This window comes from Anser brachyrhynchus (assembly GCF_964034855.1).
Source record: "Anser brachyrhynchus genome assembly, chromosome: 1".
In the NCBI taxonomy this organism is placed as follows: Eukaryota; Metazoa; Chordata; class Aves; order Anseriformes; family Anatidae; genus Anser; species Anser brachyrhynchus.
In genome coordinates this window covers 140,247,196-140,265,350 of record NC_137694.1, presented here as the reverse complement: position 1 = coordinate 140,265,350, position 18,155 = coordinate 140,247,196, and the positions used below count along the sequence as shown (strand labels likewise).

At 41.8% G+C, this 18,155-nt stretch overlaps 1 protein-coding gene across 1 annotated transcript; it reads left to right on the top strand.

Moving 5' to 3' along the window:
• The first annotated feature begins 223 nt into the window (after nt 1–223).
• RP2 (RP2 activator of ARL3 GTPase) lies at nt 224–17,401 on the top strand. The gene is made up of 5 exons (XM_080585213.1): nt 224–526; nt 7,749–8,414; nt 9,987–10,101; nt 11,250–11,335; nt 14,775–17,401. The coding sequence occupies exons 1-5, from the start codon at nt 392–394 to the stop codon at nt 14,856–14,858; spliced, it is 1,086 nt and encodes a 361-aa protein (XP_080441339.1). The 5' UTR covers nt 224–391; the 3' UTR covers nt 14,859–17,401.
• Nucleotides 17,402–18,155: the final 754 nt, after the last annotated feature.

The following is an 18,155-nucleotide window of genomic DNA, read 5'->3' as shown; positions in this document are numbered from 1 at the left end:
AATGCGTTTTTAGGCTTTGTGTTGATTAATTAAATGGTGTTTTAGCTTTTAAGAGGAACGTATCAAATGCTGTTGCTCCTTCCACCTAGAAGTGACTACCGCACCTCAGACAGGCACGCAGAAAGGGGGAGCCGGCCGCCGCGCGCGCTCGCTTCGGGAGACGGGGGCGGGCACGCGCGCGGGGGAAGCCGGAAGCGGGGCGGGGCGCGGGCACGGCGCTGCGCTGGCGCGCGCGCTCCCGATACTCCCCCCCCCCCGCCCACTCCGCGGGCAGGGCCGGGCGGCGCCAGCGGGCGCGCGCCGGGGCGGTTGGGGCGCGCGGCGGCGGCGTTGGCCGTTAGCGGCGGCCGTTACCGGTTGCCGTGGAGGCGGCGGCGGCTTAGCGGCGGCCATGGGCTGCTTCTTCTCCAAGCGCAGGAAGGCGGCGCAGGGCGGGCAGCAGCAGCAGCAAGCGGCGGGAGCCGACGGGGAGCCGGCGTCCGGCGAGGAGAAGGCGCCGCGGTACAGCTGGGACCAGCGGGCCAAGGTGCGGGGCCCCGGGGCGCGGCTCAGGCGGGTGCCGGTCCCGGTCCCGGTCCCTGCCGTCGCCGAGTGGCTCCGGGCTCGCCTCGGGCTCCCCTCAGGGCTTAGCTCGCCTCCGGCACCTGTTGGAGGGGCGAAACTTGCCGTGTGCTGCGGCTGGCAGCCGTGTGTCTTCTTCCTGAGGGGTTTGCTTGGGGGCTTGGGTTTGCTTCCTATTTTATTTTTTATTTTATTTTATTGGTGTTTTCTTCTTAAATGCCCCCGGGGCTATAGAAGCATCCCAGCAGTCCGCTGTGGAGGGCTGGGGGAAGGCAGCTCCTTCCCGGCACTGTTTCCTGACCTCTTGAAGCCTCAGCACCTAAGTCCCGCATTCAGCACGCTTCGTCCCGGGTTTCATTTCCTAAATGCCCTGCCGTCATAATCCTCCTCGTTCTCTGGTAGCCTCTGCGTGGGCAAGGAGAAAACGGGGCAGAACTTAAACTTAATTCGTGTGGTTTTGAGCAGACAAAATTCCCAAACCTTTAGGCCATGTTTTACAAGTATAAGAAAGAAAATGTGTGAGCTTATTTGAATGCTCAGCTTGCTTGCTTGCTTGTTTTTTTAACTTGGCTGGGTGCTCTAGGGTGTCCCTTAAGTCTTTCAAGTAGATTAAGACAAGCTCTGGTGGAGATGCGCACAAGAGCGTGCGCGTGCCCCAGAGGAATCAGCTCCTCGAGGACGAAGGTTGATCTGTGCTGGGCTTGTTGCTCCGACTTGCTGTCGGACTGTTCTTACAGTGAGAGCGCTGTACTGAAACCGTGTTTTACAGTGAGCAGGATGAATCCCTGTGCAAAAGGATATTGCTAACTGAGCACTTGAAACGGTATCGTTTAACCGTAGAGCAAGTTGATCGGGTAAAGCTTAGCTCATATGAGATTTCTTTTACCTCATCTGCTTACGTGGCACTAACTTCTAAAACTGTAACAGGAGGAAAATCAGGACTTAGAAACACTTGATTTGGAGAACAACCAACCTCCTGGCTAAGGAGGTGACTGTTAACGTGCTGGAAGTAGGTGCGAGTTAACAGACTGGGTTATTACAGCATGAAAAAGCTATCTCTGGGGTGGGAAAAAGCGTGTAATATATTGCGTATATAGCAACTTCCTCTTTGTATAAAAGACTCTGAGAAACGGGAAGAATCCATGAGTTTGGGCTGTTCTGCTGAACTGTGGAAGCCGTCAAATTATCTGCTTAATTTGGTACAATGCAGCCCAAGAACAGCTGTTGGATGTCCCAGCCCACTTCTCTTGCTTTCTGCAGCTCACTGCAGCCGTTGGGATTTTAAGTGTTTACTTGGCACATCGAAGCAGGAGGGCAGTGCTGAGACACTTGGTCTTAGGTGAAGGAATAGTGAGCGCTTACTGCGCTTAATTTGTTCATCCTAGTTTGTATGCAGTGACACTAAGTCAGTGTTAATGTATTAGCTTTAGGTATTCTCTCTGGTATGTTTTCTGTTGCTGTCTTTAATATTTGTGATGCATCAGAAAACATACTTACTCATTTGTATGCAAAGTTAGATTGAAGTCAGTTGGAAAACTTGTGGTATTAAGATTCCTTCTTGTTCATCAACTGCATCAAATTTGTGTTCTGAACCCTGAACGCATCCACAAGCAAACCTCTTGACAGAGTTGTCTTTTGATGTTCGTTTCCTGTTACTTTTAATAATGTGTTGGGTAGGGGATGTTCTAATTTCAGGCTATCGTACGCAGTGATGCAGTTTTGGTTACGTAGCGCAGTTCTGCAGGTGGAGCTGGGAATTGTCTACAGTTCTTACAAGATACCCTCTGTGTTCTTACAGATGGGTAACTCTTGCTGCTCAGATGCTCCAGTTGTCTTCCTGTAAATGAACGCCAGACTGGCATGCTTACGGTAGGCAGAGCAGTGTAGGCACATGCGTGTGCATGCTCCTTTGCTCCTTTGTTCAAGGATGGGAAAAGAGGTGACAACTGGCTGGCAGCTATGCTGGCAGGAGCTCTGAACTTGAGGCGTTCCTCCAGCAAAACTGCTTCTTCTGCATCTGAAGCAAGGCATCTTTATTGTGTTCTGGTGTTAAAAGATCACTGGTGGTACTGACTGGTAGTGTAGACCTAGCCAAAGAGTATTGAGATAAAGTCTTTGTGACTGTATGACTCCCGTGTAATAGTCCTGAAAATGGACCATCTCACAGAAAACTAAATGTGAAATACTATAAGATGCTGATAAATGAATTAAAGTTAAGGAAAGTAAATGGTGGTGCTTGAGGCTACTCAGCGTTCAGCTGTGATTTCACCTGGAACATAAGATTGCACTTCTGTTCTCAGTCTCCCTGTTCCTCTCCTACCTTACGGCATTTTGCGTGACCGAACAGTGTTATGTGCAGGACCAGAATGATAACTCACAGCAGTAACAGAATGTGGGTGCACGCAGAGAGGAACTGGGGTTGTGTGTCTTGAGGTGGCTGATAAAGCCGTGAGCTGTGATCTTCTTTGCAGGAGAAGAAACACAAAAAGCTGCATAGTGGTTTGTTTTCTTTTTCTGCTGTTTTTCATCTTCAAAGAAATAGGATTAGATGAATTAGGATTGCAGTGACGTTCAAAGTTTAAAGGGACTTTCCTTTCAGAATTTTTTTCCCTTTTTGAAGGAACAAGTTAAGATTTTGTTTCATGTCAATTGATTTGCAGATAAACTGCTTTACTTGATAGGGAACATGTAACAGTCATTACTATCAGGCTGTGATAGCTGTGTTCAAACTTTAAACAACAACAACAACAAAAAACCAGAACTTTAACTTCCTACATAAATCGTAGTCTTCTGCTAGTTACTTTATGTTTGAGGATTTTGCTGGAGTGGTCTGAGCTGATGCATCTCCCTTAAGCTTCTCAGTGCACCAGAAAAACTACTGTATTTCTCAAAATGTAGTCTACCAATTGAGAAACAGGCAACAGGTTAATATTAAACAACATTTTAAGTTAAGTCTGATAAAAGTGTGTAGGAGCTCTTTATTTCTTCCTCTTTTTCTATCTGTGGTATTTGATAACAGTTTGTTGTTCAGAAAAGTATGAGAATGACCATTTACTGCTATTATTGGCATGCTGAAAAAGGGGGAAGATTATGAAGAACAAAAGGAAATGTGGCTTTGCGTTGTACTGGTCATGTTTAAAGTCAAGGTGTGTAGGAGATACTCCAAGATTAAAAACTGCGTGCTAATGACTAGATTCTGCGTGTGTTGTACCTCTTTCCACCTTTTCTTGCAGCCTATGAATCTAGACATCCGCCAGAGGTGAGTAACTGCAACAAACCCATTCTCCAGAGGATGTTGCAATTCAGTGCTGAAGGGCACCAATCCCATATAAGTATGAATGCGCAGAAGCGTATAGGCCCGGAATGCACTTTCCTTATTTCCTTTCTGTTAATTCCCCTACTGACAAAACTAGTACGTAAAGCTTCTTAAGTCCATGCACCCACCCCGTACCTGCAGTTTTTAATGTCACCATGTCAGCAGCCAACTCTTATATACCCTCAAGTGCAGACAGGTCTGTAGCTGAAATACTGTCTGTTATGATTTAGAGAGATAGGGAATGATTTTTTGAAAACAATATTTAAAAAAACTTTTGTGTCAGTGGCTTAGAAAGACTTTAAAATTGTTTGCTTTGCAGGCTAGAGACAAGGAACTAGGGGATAACCACAATCCATTAAGAACTGCAGTGCCTCTTTGTATTTGCAGTGGCATATTATTGCTGACTAAGACTCCTTTTTTGATCGACCAGGTGAAAAAGTCTTGTTAGCGCATGAACTAATACCAGAAAGAAGCTGTTGGGAACCTTGGTGATTCTAGGGACAGCTTCCATGGGAAACTGTGAGGGTCTAGGACTTCTTGGTCTTTTTCCAAATGGGAGCTGCCAGGTCGTGGTGCCAGTAAGCTGAGTGATGCTGGGTGATGGTGGCTGAAGAGATGTACTTCATCTGCAGCTTTCGTGTCTGGCCTTTGGCCTTCTTGCAAGGCAAGTGTTTGCAGGAAGCAAAGCTGCTTAATACATCTTTTACTTGCTGTAGGAGAACTAGCTGAGTTCAAAGCAACCATGACAAAGTTTTGCTTGCCTTCACTTCCCTCCTTTCTTTGTGCTTTAAAATCTTCACTCTTACAATTTGTTCTCCAGTCCTTTGTAATGGACTTATCACTGATGCTGTTTCCAACAACCAAAGATGAGATGTCCGCTTCTTCTGTTAAGGGGGAAAAACTAGCAGGGATTTTTTTTTTTTATCATCATATCTGGTTATTTAGGTTACTATATGAAGCAATTCCTGAACCTATGTGTAGCACTTTGATTAGAAGGTTTCAACTCTTGAGCTCTGCCTGTATCTATCAATGCAAAACTGTCTCTCTAAATTCAGATGAAAGCATTAAGAGTAGTTTTAAAGTTGCAACTATAAATACTGTCATTGTTTGGACTTACACCAGGTTGGAAAAAGGAGTTAAAAAAAAATTACGTCTATTAAGGGATGGGGAATAAAACTTGTGTCTGGGTGAGATGGGTAGAATTGGGCAGGGTTCTCTGAAGCTTTGTCCAAATGTGAATGATAGGTAGATGAGTTACCAACCTGTTGATTTTTCTATTGCTGACCTGCCACATGCTCAAGATTTTGCAACAAAAATTCACCAAATGAGTAGGCAGAGAATCTAAGTAGCCCTGGTTATCAGTGTATGAATCTTCAAACGTTATCTTTTGTTGCTTTGTATTTCCTGGTCTGCTTTGTTTGCTTAAGCAATTAGTGCAGTCTGTCTCGGGGGAAGAAAGGTGGATGTACTGATGTAGCATTAACCTGTTGATGGTATCTGTAGACTTCAGTACTGTTAAGCATGAAACTCAGCGGTAAGTGTGTGTGCATCCTTAAAATTATAGTTCTGCTTTGATGCTTGTTTCTTTGAGGTGTTTCTGTTAACCAGGGGAAGTGAAATATTCAGATGCGCTACAGCTGCTCGGGTTACTGTCTGCTCTGAAGGCCAATAACCTGGTGTGGCAGGGAGAGTGCTGAGGTCTATCTTGTTCGGTCCCTCTAGTGCCTATGGCTGTGTTAGTCAATAAATACTCTTGCTCCATAAAAGGAAAACTCAAGGCAAAATTAAAGGAAATTGACAAACTCCCTAGAGTGGTGAACAAACTGAGAAGTAAGAGTTGCGTCACTGCACAACTCTTCATTCACATCAGGGAAATAAAATTGAGCTCCTGAATCAATACAGATTATCGTTAAACACAAATACTCCTCTTTTTCTCAAGTGCTCTCTCCGAGCATCTCTGAGACTCTGTAACATGTGGGTTAGCAGACTAACCAGTGTTTTTCACGTAGGCCTAAATAAAATTGCAAGGTGAAGGTGAAGTTTCACACATGTCTGCAAAGACCTCAGTGTAGGACAAACTAGTGCTGCTTCAGAGGCTTTTAGAAGAGACTGATTTAGGACACAAGTAGTTGCTAAGTCTCAGAAAAGCTGCAAGTTCCGGAAACTTTGAACTTCCCCTTCCTAAGAGAAGTAACTGTTCCTCTGAACCCTGTTTCCAAGGCACTGTGTCTGTCTCCCAAGTTTATAAATACAGACGTGTGCGCGCGTATACACAAAGGTGCGTGCATGTATGTACTAGGAGACGCATGGGAAGAATCTGTCTAACAGCAACTTTGATACTTAAATTCTCTCAATGGTTTGAGAGTCCCTGGTGGATCAAGTAAGTACCGTTACATGAGGCTTGTTTAAGATCTTAGAGGGTTTGACTCCAAATCATACAGCTGGGTCTCCATGCAGTGCTGCTTATTATTTGAGCCTCCCAGTCCTGTGACTCTTCCTGGATGTGTACTAGTGATACTGAATATGGCTGAGGGGAAGATTCTGGGTTGCGTTCATGGAGAAGATTCATCAGCTGCAAACTTAGTCTCGTGTCAGGAAGTCGGATATGATGTATATCAAAGCGCAGTTGGTCAGTTAATCTACACTTAGAGCTTCCAGTAGCTATTCTGGACAAAACCTGCATAGAGGGAGCTGTTTTACTGAACGTCTGACGCAAGCCCATCCTGGTTTGTGGTTTTAGAGACTAGAGACCTTTTTCTGGTCTCTCATCTTGTGTGAGTTTGAAATACTGGGGGGGAGGAATTTCATCCAAATTGAGCTATCCGGGAGCTGTTGTAATGCAGTAACCCCGCTTACAGTGCACAAGCTTGAAGGCCTTCAGACTGAATGAAGTGGGAGGCTTGTGAAGTGATCCGGTGTTAGACTAGTTCAGGTACTCGCATGCTTCCAACTGCTATGTTAATAAGCTTGCACCAGAGGGCAGAGTAGAATCTGCTCTGGGAAGCATCATTGCCGTGACTGTCAAGTAACCCAGCTCGGATTCCTTCAGTGTTATGGCAGCAGCTGCTGTGCTAGCCGTGCTGCATCACATGCCATCCCTTGTGCAGCGCAGCTTCGGTCAGTGCCACGGCTCCCCTCGAGTGTCCCTGCCAGGCGGAAGAATGCTGGGGCGTGGAGGAGGAGAGGTCTGCAAACGTGACCGGAACGCCAGCACTGCCAGCGCGTGCTTGTTACTCATAGCTAACACAGTCATGTAGCTGTTGGTAGCACAAAAATCCCAGGGCCGTTAGCGCAAGATAATGCTGTGGCATGGATAAGCAAGCTCTTTGTTGTTTGCAAACATCATGAAGGGGAGATACTGCTTGGAGGTAGCAAGGTTTCCTTGCCATGTGTCGAGGTGTGGTAACTAAGACCAAGAGAGCTGCTTGAAATACTATCTCTTCCTAGCCTTATGAATCTTTAAGTACGTTGGCCAATTCATTTATTACTGTTATTACCGGAATACCCAGGACAATTGTTCTTGTTGGAACGGTTTAGATCTCTCAGGGAAAGCTCTCTTTTTTCCCCCCCATTTCCTTATTAGAGAACAAGCTGAGTTGTGGTGGGTTTTATTTATTTAATTATTTTGCAATATCTCAAGTTTTGTTTCAGTTCTTTGTTGTACCTCAATAATGTGTGTTCCAGTAACTTACCTAAACAGTTTCCTCCAATCTTTCATCACTCTGATAACCTGTCAGGATATTCTTCAAAGAACAGTTATCCTGTACAGTTCTGTAATATCTTGGCTAATCCAAACCAGTTAACATCTGGAATGATAATACTCTCTGTATGTGAAAACTTTCACTTTTTTTTTTTCTCCTTCCTTCTTCAGATTGACCCAAAAGATTACACTTTTTCTGGACTTAAAGATGAAACTGTGGGTCGACTGCCTGGAAAAGTAGCAGGGCAACAGTTTGTCATTCAGGACTGCGAGAACTGTAGCATCTACATATTTGACCATTCTGCTACAATCACTATTGATGACTGTGTAAACTGCCAAATCTTTTTAGGACCAATAAAAGGCAGCGTGTTTTTCCGCGATTGCAAAGATTGCAAATGCATAGTAGCCTGCCAACAGTTTCGCACTCGGGACTGCAGAAAGCTGGAGGTATTCTTGTGTTGTGCTACCCAGCCCATTATTGAGTCCTCCACAGGTATGAAATTTGGTTGTTTCCAGTACTATTACCCTGAGCTTGCTTTACAATTTAAAGATGCTGGACTGAGTATCTTCAATAACACGTGGAGCAACATCCATGACTTTACCCCTGTGTCAGGAGAAAATAACTGGGGCCTTTTGCCTGAGAATGCTGTGGTTCAGGATTATGTTCCTCTGCCCAGCTCTGAAGAGCTGAAAGCTGTCAGAATTTCTACAGATGCTATGAGGAGCATAATACCAATAACTCGAGGGCGGAGACAGAAAAGCAGCGAGGAATCGTGTTTGGCCGTGTTTTTTGCTGGTGACTATACAACTGCAAATGCCAGAAAGTTAATTGATGAGGTAAGTGACCTTCTTCTGTGTTCAGCTTTATGAATTTCTAATTGAACTTTCCTCTGGATAGCTGTGGTGCTTACTGAAGGGAGAATGGTGAGATTCTGCATGTCTACTAACCATACTAATCAACTGCACTTCTTAAAACCTTATAGCAAGGTAAGAGAATGGAGCTCATCTGATCGAACAGTTATTTTACAGCTGACATCCTGTGGTTGGCACATCTGTCCTTTAATAGTTCCAACGTATTTTTCCAGCACAGCACACCAAACCTACGCTCTGAGGAAAACGTGTAGTTCATTTGGTGAACTTGGCCAAATGTAAACGATTGGCAATGCTTGTGAAAGGGAGATAGCCTTGATAGCTCTGACTTCTGGGGCAATAAGCTAATAAGTTAATTGGCTATCTGTCCTGAAAGCTTTGGCAGTGCTAACAGAGCTAAAAATAACATGTTAAATTTTAACCCCTCTCTATTCCTTCCACAACTCAGTGTTGGATTATTTTTTTTCTGGAAAGGGCGGTGAGTGTTTGTCACAGCTGGTCAGCTGTCTTTGATTACTTAAATAGCTGGTGCTGTCTCTTTTCCTGTCAGGCAGGAGCTCCTAAGCTTGGCTGAGTTTGGGCTTTGCTGGGCTAAAATCTGGGAGTGGCTGGCTGCTTTTAGTGCTCTGGAGTGCCAGGGATGACAGAGCAGAGCCAGTAACTGAGCTACAGCTTGAGAGAGGTATCTGCAAAAGCTGCTGATCCCAGTGGTGTGTGAGCAACAAAACAACTGATGGAGCTCCTTGCCTTGTTTTTTTTAACTACAAAGGAAAAAAAAACAAAAACTCTAGGGTGTTTCCATGCCTCCCCCAGTTAGATTTTCATGGAACTGAGCTACCAACAGCTACTTGAGTTAAGGGAGATATTTTTGGGTATTTTTTCTGAAGAAGGATCGCCTACAGTAGAGAGGGTATTAGAAGTGTTCTCCTGTGTTTGTCCCCTTTAAAAATAATAGTTAAGGAGATTCTGAAAAACTAGTTTAGACAAATGCTATGGCAATCTTACTGCCCTGTAGACTAATTAATGATTTGGAAGTACAAATATACTTGTTTCTTCTTCACGTGTCTTTAGTTTCATACTGAATCTGAAGTAAAAAGCTGTGTGTGTTCGAAAGTTTGTAACCTTTTTTCTCCAAAATGGAAAACTGAGCAGTGGATAGATGAGTGTTTGAGCTAATACTTGTCTGAACTATTGCAGACTAATGAGAACTAACTGCTTGACTCCAGATGCTTGAATGCTTTTAACTCCTATTAGTTTCAGCTTGTGAGGGATTGTGGGGGAGAAAAAACACACAACCTGAGCCATAACATAAAACACAAATTCACGTTTACCCCTCTAGGTGCACTAGGGCAGAGGAGTAAATCTGGATGAATGGAATGAAAATAAACAGAAATGTAGAAAAAGCAAATGATCTTTGAAAGGAGCAAAAAGGGTCCCTTTGCTCTGTGGCTTAATGCATATGGGTCTATTCCAGTGTAGTTTGGATACTCAAGCTGGACTGTATGCTTTAGAAACATTTTTAACTTTATCTGTTAATAGATGACTGGCAAAGGCTTTCAGCTGGTACAGACCAAAGAAGTTCCAATGAAAGCAGAGGATGCTCAGAGAGTTTTCCGTCAGTCTGCATCAGAATTCATTCCACTGCTTGAAAAAGGTGAGATTATGCATTGTTTTGTTTCTCTTCTTGATATAGAAATCAGCTGGCAGTGGAGCATTCTGGAGAAGGAAAGAGAAATCTGCATTGTAAAGCCAGTTGAGGTGAACTTTGGAAGCCTCAGACAGGCCCTGATCCAGTCAAAACTGAAAGCATCAGAAATGAACAAATCCACGTATACTTCGTGGCTCTGCCCCTCCTCTAGTGGCCCAACTGCATAGCTCAGGAGCTGGGGTGCCAGCAGATCTGTTTGGGGTGGTCAGCAAAGGCTTGTGTTTCTATAATCAAAATATTTTGGCTTATCGCAATAGAGGTGAGCCACCTAGAAGTTCAGTGTTTCTGTACACACATTTAAGCAGATCAGTGTAGATGTCTGTAAAGCAGGCAAGTGTTAAATTCCTGTTTATAAACGGTGTACTGTCAGAGTACTTCAGAAGCTTTTTTGTTGATTTGTCTGTAATTGGTTTTTGTCTGTTCCTGTAGAAGTGCTGACATCTTGCCATCTGTTATATGCTGAAGCTCAGTACATGCTCCCAAACATAGCAGCAACATGCGTTTTTTTCATAATAATATGAGGTCCATGGTGCTCGTTGCAAGAATAGGACAAAAGTTACACTTTTTAGATGACAGTCTCGTTAAAGGGCTAGTTTGCACCCATGTGGGAAGAAATAACACGCTCAAAATGAAAGAAGAGAAAGGGGATCTGGAAATAGGGGGGTGAGAACAAGTCTGAAAGTCAGGCCGTTTGCTATCTTGGTACTGAGGTAAAAATGCCTGAATGACTCAGTCGTCCTCCAGATGTCTGTGAAATGGCTCACTATTTGAGCAGTATAGTCTGACTCACTTCCATGATGCCCTCCACTCTTTAGCATTTCTGTGCCATTGCTGCCTTTCAAGAAATAAAACTGGAAACCTGCTAGAGCCTCTGCAAAAATGAGCATGGAGCTGCGGATATTTTCTTTTCAGATAACGCTGTGCTTTGAAGTTATGGTTAAGTGTTTTTATTTTTTATCCTGTATTATGGCTGCTCAAACAACAACAAAAAAAATCAAATGGTTATTGCAAGTTTCACAGTTCCTTAAGGGATGAGAAATCTAGTGTTTTAATGCTTAAAAGTGGCATTGATTCTAGATGAACCTGTCTTCTAGGTCCAGTAGTTGCTTTGGAGTTCAATGGAGATGGTGCTGTGGAAGCATGTCAAAGCACTGTAAATGATGTTTTTAATGGAACCAAGGTAAGCTGGTGTGTTGATTCATTAGCAGAAAATGTTACAGGACATCTAAGATACTTTGTGGTCGAGCTGCAGTTTTGACATACTGAATGTTCTTTTTATGTTTCTGTACAGTAAAATCCAAGTATCCCAGTTGTGAGGTTTTTGTTTCTTTGTTTTACTCAAAACTCAAGTTTGCTTGTAGGGGAGGAGAAAAATTGCCCCTAGGAAAGAGTACTAAATTCCCATATCTACTAAGGAATAGAGTATTTCCACCTAAAACTGTTATTCCACATAGTAGTAAAAACAAATTTTATAAATGTAGTAGGGTAAAGCTCTCCTCCAAGTCTTACACTGAAGTCTGCTTTGTCATGTCCTACTTTATTAAACCCTGACAAAGATACGATGGTATTTCAGCTTCTCTCAAGATTTACTTTTGCTGTGAATGATATTGCAGAATGCAATCCTTCAAATATACTTTGCTTTTTTCTTCTGTCAACTTGTTTTACTGTAGCTTCTTCATACCATACTTCCTTTTTGGTTGCTGTCCCCATTCCTTTCAATGGCAGTGGATTTGAGAAAGTGTCTGGTAACAATTAGAGCGCTGCAAGGAAGCAGCGTTACTGATAATAGGAAAGGGACAAACCCTTTGCTTCCAAGCTGCTCAAAGAAGACTAGAATGTCCTTGGGACATACAGTGTCCATACAGCTCCTTGCTATCTTTCAGTTCCTCTCAAAAGAATTGCTCAGGAAACTAGACTGCCCAGATTCTGGAAAACAGTCTTCTAATAAGTCATAGACATCTGAAATGCAGCTAATGCTTTTGTTTTGGATTTACTATTGCATCAGCAAAACCCTGATGTGTTTGGAGAGTGCAAGAACTACAGTCTGGACAGTGCTATTGCTGATTGTTTCTTGCTACCCAGAAGTCTCTGCAAGTTTTACCATAAAATTCACCTCTTTAACTGGGAGCTTACAGTGGCTTTTTTTGGGTATAGTTAACACATTCTTTTCATACAGAACAAGGCTGATAGTGGGTGGGTAATTAACTTATTCTTCTAGATCTCGGTTTCTCTATTCAGAGGCTGAAGTGATATTAATTATTAGAACATATAAGAATTTATACTTTCCTCACTAAAATGACTGGCATCTGTTGTCATAATGCAGTGAATGCCGGGATCTGAGATGCACCCAGGAAACTCAGACTATGCACTTCCTGCTGTGAAGCAATCATTGTTCTTGAAGGTTACAAATGTGGAATTACTTCTAGCTCGTGGGTTCAAAACTTCTCTTTACAGCCTGGCTCCACAGTAAAGTCTGCCTAACTTTCCAAGCACTTGTTACAATGAATTAAGAATCAAGACTTTGGGCTTCCTGGGAATTAACTATCCTTTATTTAGATAAAAACTTAACCCCAAAACATCTGATCAATGCTGCATTTTTTTATGGATCTCTAGATACTTAAATATCGTGACTACACATTTTTAGGAATCACAGAATCATGGAATGGCTTGGGTTGGAAGGGACCTCAGTCATCTAACTCCAACCCCCCTCACCATAGGCAGGGACGCCACCCACTAGATGAGGTTGCCCAGGGCCCCATCCAGCCTGGCCTTGAATGCCTCCAGGGATGGGTCATGTACAATTTCTCTGGGCAACCTGCTCCAGTGCCTCACCACCTGAAGAATTTCCTCCTAACATCTAATCTAAATCTCCCCTCTTTTAGTTTAAAACCATTACCCCTCGTCCTGTCAATACCTGATTGAGCAAAGAGTCGCTCTCCGTCTTTTTTATAAGTCCCGTTCAAGTACTGAAAGTTTGCAAAGAGGTCACCCCAGAGCCTTCTCTTCTGTAGGCTGAGCAGCCCCAGCTCTCTCAGCCTATATTTGTAGGAAATGTATTTCTTTCTTAGGACATAATTTACAAGTAATTTAGGGAGTAACAAACTTCAGACTTAATACTACCACAAGTTTCAGGAATGCTCTATAAAATTTTTTCACCTCATTGCTGGTTGCCTTTATCATTTGGGCAGTCTGAGAGCTGTTACAGTACTCAGAAAGAAGTGTAGGTACCCTTGGTCACAAAGCAATGACAAAAACTCTTCGGAAGATATCTTATCTTGTAAGACTTAGTGGGAAGCCGGTCTGATTTTTAAGCAGGTAGTTACATTTGCATTTGAAAGCCACAGTTAAAAATTACTGACTTCATCCACTAATAAACTTAATTTTACCAGACATTTGTTTCTGAAATAAATCTGATAAACCTCATGAGATAGGGTAGAAAAGTTCATCAGCAATAGCACAACCGGAGCTTTTAGAGCTGCTTGGTAGACACAATGTGTTACAAGGAGATCTCTATGCTATATATGCCTAAGTGGAGTTCCACTCTGTGTGGACTAGGTAGATCTGCACTGTTTACCTCTGGCATTCTTTCTGGTGTGATCTTCTGCCTTTATTATTATTATTATTTTGCATTTTTTTCAGTACTGTTCATTTGCCTTGTAACTTATAAGGTCTTCTGCAAAATGTAAATTGCAATATCCTGGTAGGTAAGGATACTGAAAGAACATGCTCAGTTCTTAGGGCCGTGGTACAAATTGCTGTTGCACCACCAAACTGCCAAATAATTAGCAGATATTGTGTCCCTTCAAACAGGAGTCTACTGCACCTCCAAGCAGTAGTCTAGGAAACTGCTTGCTTTGTGATGAAATAGGTTTTTTTTTTTTTTTTAAGTTGTTGTTCTGAAACCAGAAATTGGCTGGACAAAAGGATATACATCTTAGTACATGTTAAAAGTAAACCAATTTAAGGACTTGTCATAGTTTATGTTGATAGGGTACTCTGAGCTAAAGCAGAAAAACAGCACTGTATGAGTGTGATTATCTGGAATAATTCGACATTTCTATAATTATCCATTTCTACATTTCCAGTGCACTTCAGAATAGCTCTTTATAAAATGAAAATATAATTGTTTAAAAAAAAATCTGAAGAAGAAGCAGCTGTAAGTTTTTTGGGAATATAATGCAAGGGAGTTTTTCTTACAAACTTTGGTTCTGTGGAATGGAAGTTTAATGGTAGCCTGAGGTTTTGTCATCCCTGTCGTGTTCACTCTCTCCCTACTCCCATCCCTGCAGACAGAGTTTGACTTTACCAAGCAAAATACATCTAACCATATACTAGCTGAAGCTGTGACTCCTGAATAATTTCATCTAAACTTTTGACTCCTGTCAATGTAAGGCTGGGGTTTCTGCAGCTCGCGTGATTGCTAGGAACAGGTCACAGTAACAAGGGGCACGTCAGGGCTCAAAGGATTCAAAGGCTGTTCTAACACATAGTGGAAACCAAGCAATTTGTGCCTCTTATGAAAAGAAAAAAAAAAAGAATCATGACTGGCTCTGAATGAGCAAAAACTACTTGAACTTGTTACTAGTGATGCATAACTATTCCCTTGTTTAATAAAATAGGTTTTTGTGTCGGAGAGCAAGGCATCAGCGTCTCAAGATGTAGACAATTTCTACAACTTTGCTGAAATGCAGATGGGAATGTGAAGTTTAACGCACAAATGCTCACGTATGGTTTGCCTCAACACTTGGATGTCACTTGGCTTGAACACTGCAGTAGTATCAGAGAATTTTTGTCGTTTGGTTTTGTATTTCTCATATATTCCTTTTCTAAAGCTCTTGGAAGTTTTAATACCACATTACCTGAACTGGAGTAAATTTCATACCTCCTTGTGTGCATTATGTTTGAAGCCAGCTCCAGAAGCCATGGAACTTTTGTACTAGTTTTTACAGTGATTTCTAAACTCTTATTGACATTTGAATGTTTCTTGTCAACATCTAATAGGAAGACATTTGACAAGTGCAATGCTGATACGCATTTGATGCATTAATAATTGTGAACTTTAACTCAGACACAGTTTAGGGAGTATAGTTCTGTGACACTCGTTGTTCAAAACTTTCCCGCGTGCAAATTTGCCTTCACTGGGGGGCAGAGAGGAAGCTGTAGTTGACTTTTTTCTGAAAGCTTAGTCTGGAATGGTTCTTCGTGTATATCATGCTTTCAGAAGCAGTGTGTGACTTAAAATGTTTATCTGCTTTATTCTGCTTTGGCGTCTTTTTTTTTTTTTTGAATGAAATTGCTTGCAGGAACATTGAAGCTGAGAGTTGTCATACCGGCAAGCTGGTGAGTGAGCACTTGCTAGACTCTTCTGCTCTGAGGTGAGTACTGAGCGTGAGCGCCCAGCTGGAGATGCAGAGGTCTAAGGTCCATTCAGGGTCTTTGGAGATACTGCTGCCTCTGGTAGTCCCACGTCACATGTGGGATGTACCTGAGGTGCCTTTGGACTCTGAGTAATGACCTTCTGGCACCGTTGTTGTTTGCTCTAAGGGACGTACAACAACCTGGAGCCACAGAAGAGCTCTGATGGCATTAAGAGTATTTTCTTTGCTAAGCCACAAGAGCAGGGTTTTACAGAAAAGTTCAGTAGTAGTACTGAAAAATTGGCTGTGAAGTACTACACTGTGCTGTAGGGTTTACTTCAGATTAATTCTAAAAACAGACTGAAGAAGTGCTACTAACATATAAGATGTGTTTGAATAGCGATCAGTAAGGATGCTTATTTCTTTAGAGTGCATATTAGAGTGCATATCTATGCTGATATTAAATACATGATTAATTCCTTTGGGCATATTTGATCCTCACCGAATTTCATACGGGAACTTAAAGGTTACGTCCAGGTTTACAAGCCCTCTGTAATTCTTGAACAGGTTGAGCATACAAATGCACAAAACCAAATTTATTAATTAAAATTGTGGTTTGCCAATATATGTAGCCTTTACAATCCATTGAGCACATGCTGGCTGTGCTGAGGTGCTAAAGCAGTAATGTCCTCATTACGGTCATCTGTCCAAAAACCAGAGCTTGAGACTCATTTTCAGTTCAGATGCACAATTCATCAGTTTCACAGGTCTAGAGTTCCAAAAGTGGGTGGCTGAGAATACACCTCTTGCTAACCTTTTTTTAGAATTAGCACGTGAAAGAACCTGTTCTCCTGAAATTCATAGTTCTGTCGTGCCCAGGAGATGTTCCGGGCTGTCATTTTGTCACTGCTAGGCAAATGCATACCCTTAGTTTAAACTAGATATCAAGAATCTGTCCTTAGGACCTCTTACTAGCAGTATGCATAGATTAAATAAGGAAGAATGTCTCCTGAAGTCACTAAACCATTAGCATACTGAAGGTCAGAAAAACGTCGCTTCTGTGAAATGTTTTTATTTGACAGAGTGAAATAAAATTAAACTGCCACCTAAATCTGACTGGTGGAAGAAATTGCCGCTTATTTGCACTTAGCCAGCTAGATTTTTTTTTTTATATATATAATGTGTGAGGAGAGGCTGTGAAATCAGCTGCAAATCTTTGGATCTGTCCACAAAGCACTAGCACGGTTTGTCAGTGAATACTGCTGGAATTACTCTGGATACATGATGTAAATACATTTTTCTGATATGGACAGAGTTGTGTAATGTACTTCAAAACTGTCATTGTGTAATTTCTCTTAGTAGTACATGTATTGGACCGTCTTGATCTCTAACCTTTCACATACAATATTTCTAAACTCATATGCTGACACATAATTATGTATATGTTACAGTTTATTTTTTGTATTTTCAACCTGATCTGGAAGCGAAGTGCGAAATTGATTTTTGTGACTACTTTTGATGAAGGACAGGATGATTGATTGAAAATTAATCTAGGCTTGAAATAGTGAAAACCTTTTTTTACATGCTGGGGAAGAGCAGGGTATTGCTTTTTTTTGTGTTGCTACTATGCTAAGCAACATAAAGGGTTTTTAATTTTTAAAAACCTAAATAATGAAGGAGTTTCTCAATCCAATTATTTATCTTTTGAATTCAATTTCTTTTTAGCAGTTGTTAAGAACACTTCTAGCCTAAATAAGAGTTCACCAGGTATTGTATGCATTACAGAATGGTACATGCTTCATGTAGTCTTTGTATGTTTTATGTCTATCTTTTTGTGTAATTTGCATTGCACCGTGAATGTAATTCATAATAAACATTGCAAATCTAAACTCTGGATTCTGGAAGACTTTCTTAAATCGCAAGCCATTGCAAAATATAATTAAATATTAAAACAGAATTCCATGTTTAAACAGGGACTTTAAGTTGTCAGATACTCACAGCTAATTGAAAATAAGCATCAAACTCTGTAGTCATCCATCCACCAAAAAAGATGCATTTTTGACAGCAGTGCAGTCATCCATCCTCCAACCCAGTAAATTTTTGACAGCAGGGATTCTTCCCCAGAGTCACTGAAGATATGATTAACTTTACATTGCAGTTTTCCTGGTAGAATATGCAGGAAGATATTCTTATATCAAGTTGTAGAGTTACAAGTACAGAGATTCAAGGATGAAGACTGTTAAAGCACTTTTTCCTGCTCTGTCACTCTGTGTGCGCGTTTGTTTTGGTCTTGCTTGTTTGTTTTGTTTTAACATGTAGGAGTTTTGTCCTTTTTAACTGTGCTTACCTCTTTGGGTCCTAGATGGATGCTAGCAATGTATGCACGTGAAAAACAGATTGTGGTGTTTATAATAGTAGAATTGCTTGTTTAGAATCTAATTCCTTTGTGTGTTCTACTTAAGATCTAAGGACTCCTGAAAGCAGGTAAACGTTTAATAAATTTCCAATCTCAGCTTTAAACTGGTCAAAAATGAGAATTTTCCTGCTAGAGCTAGTCTAGAGTAACTTTCACAAAGCATAAATGTGTGCTAAGAACATGAAGTACTGTATCAGTATAATCTTCTGTTGAAGTGATTGGGTTCA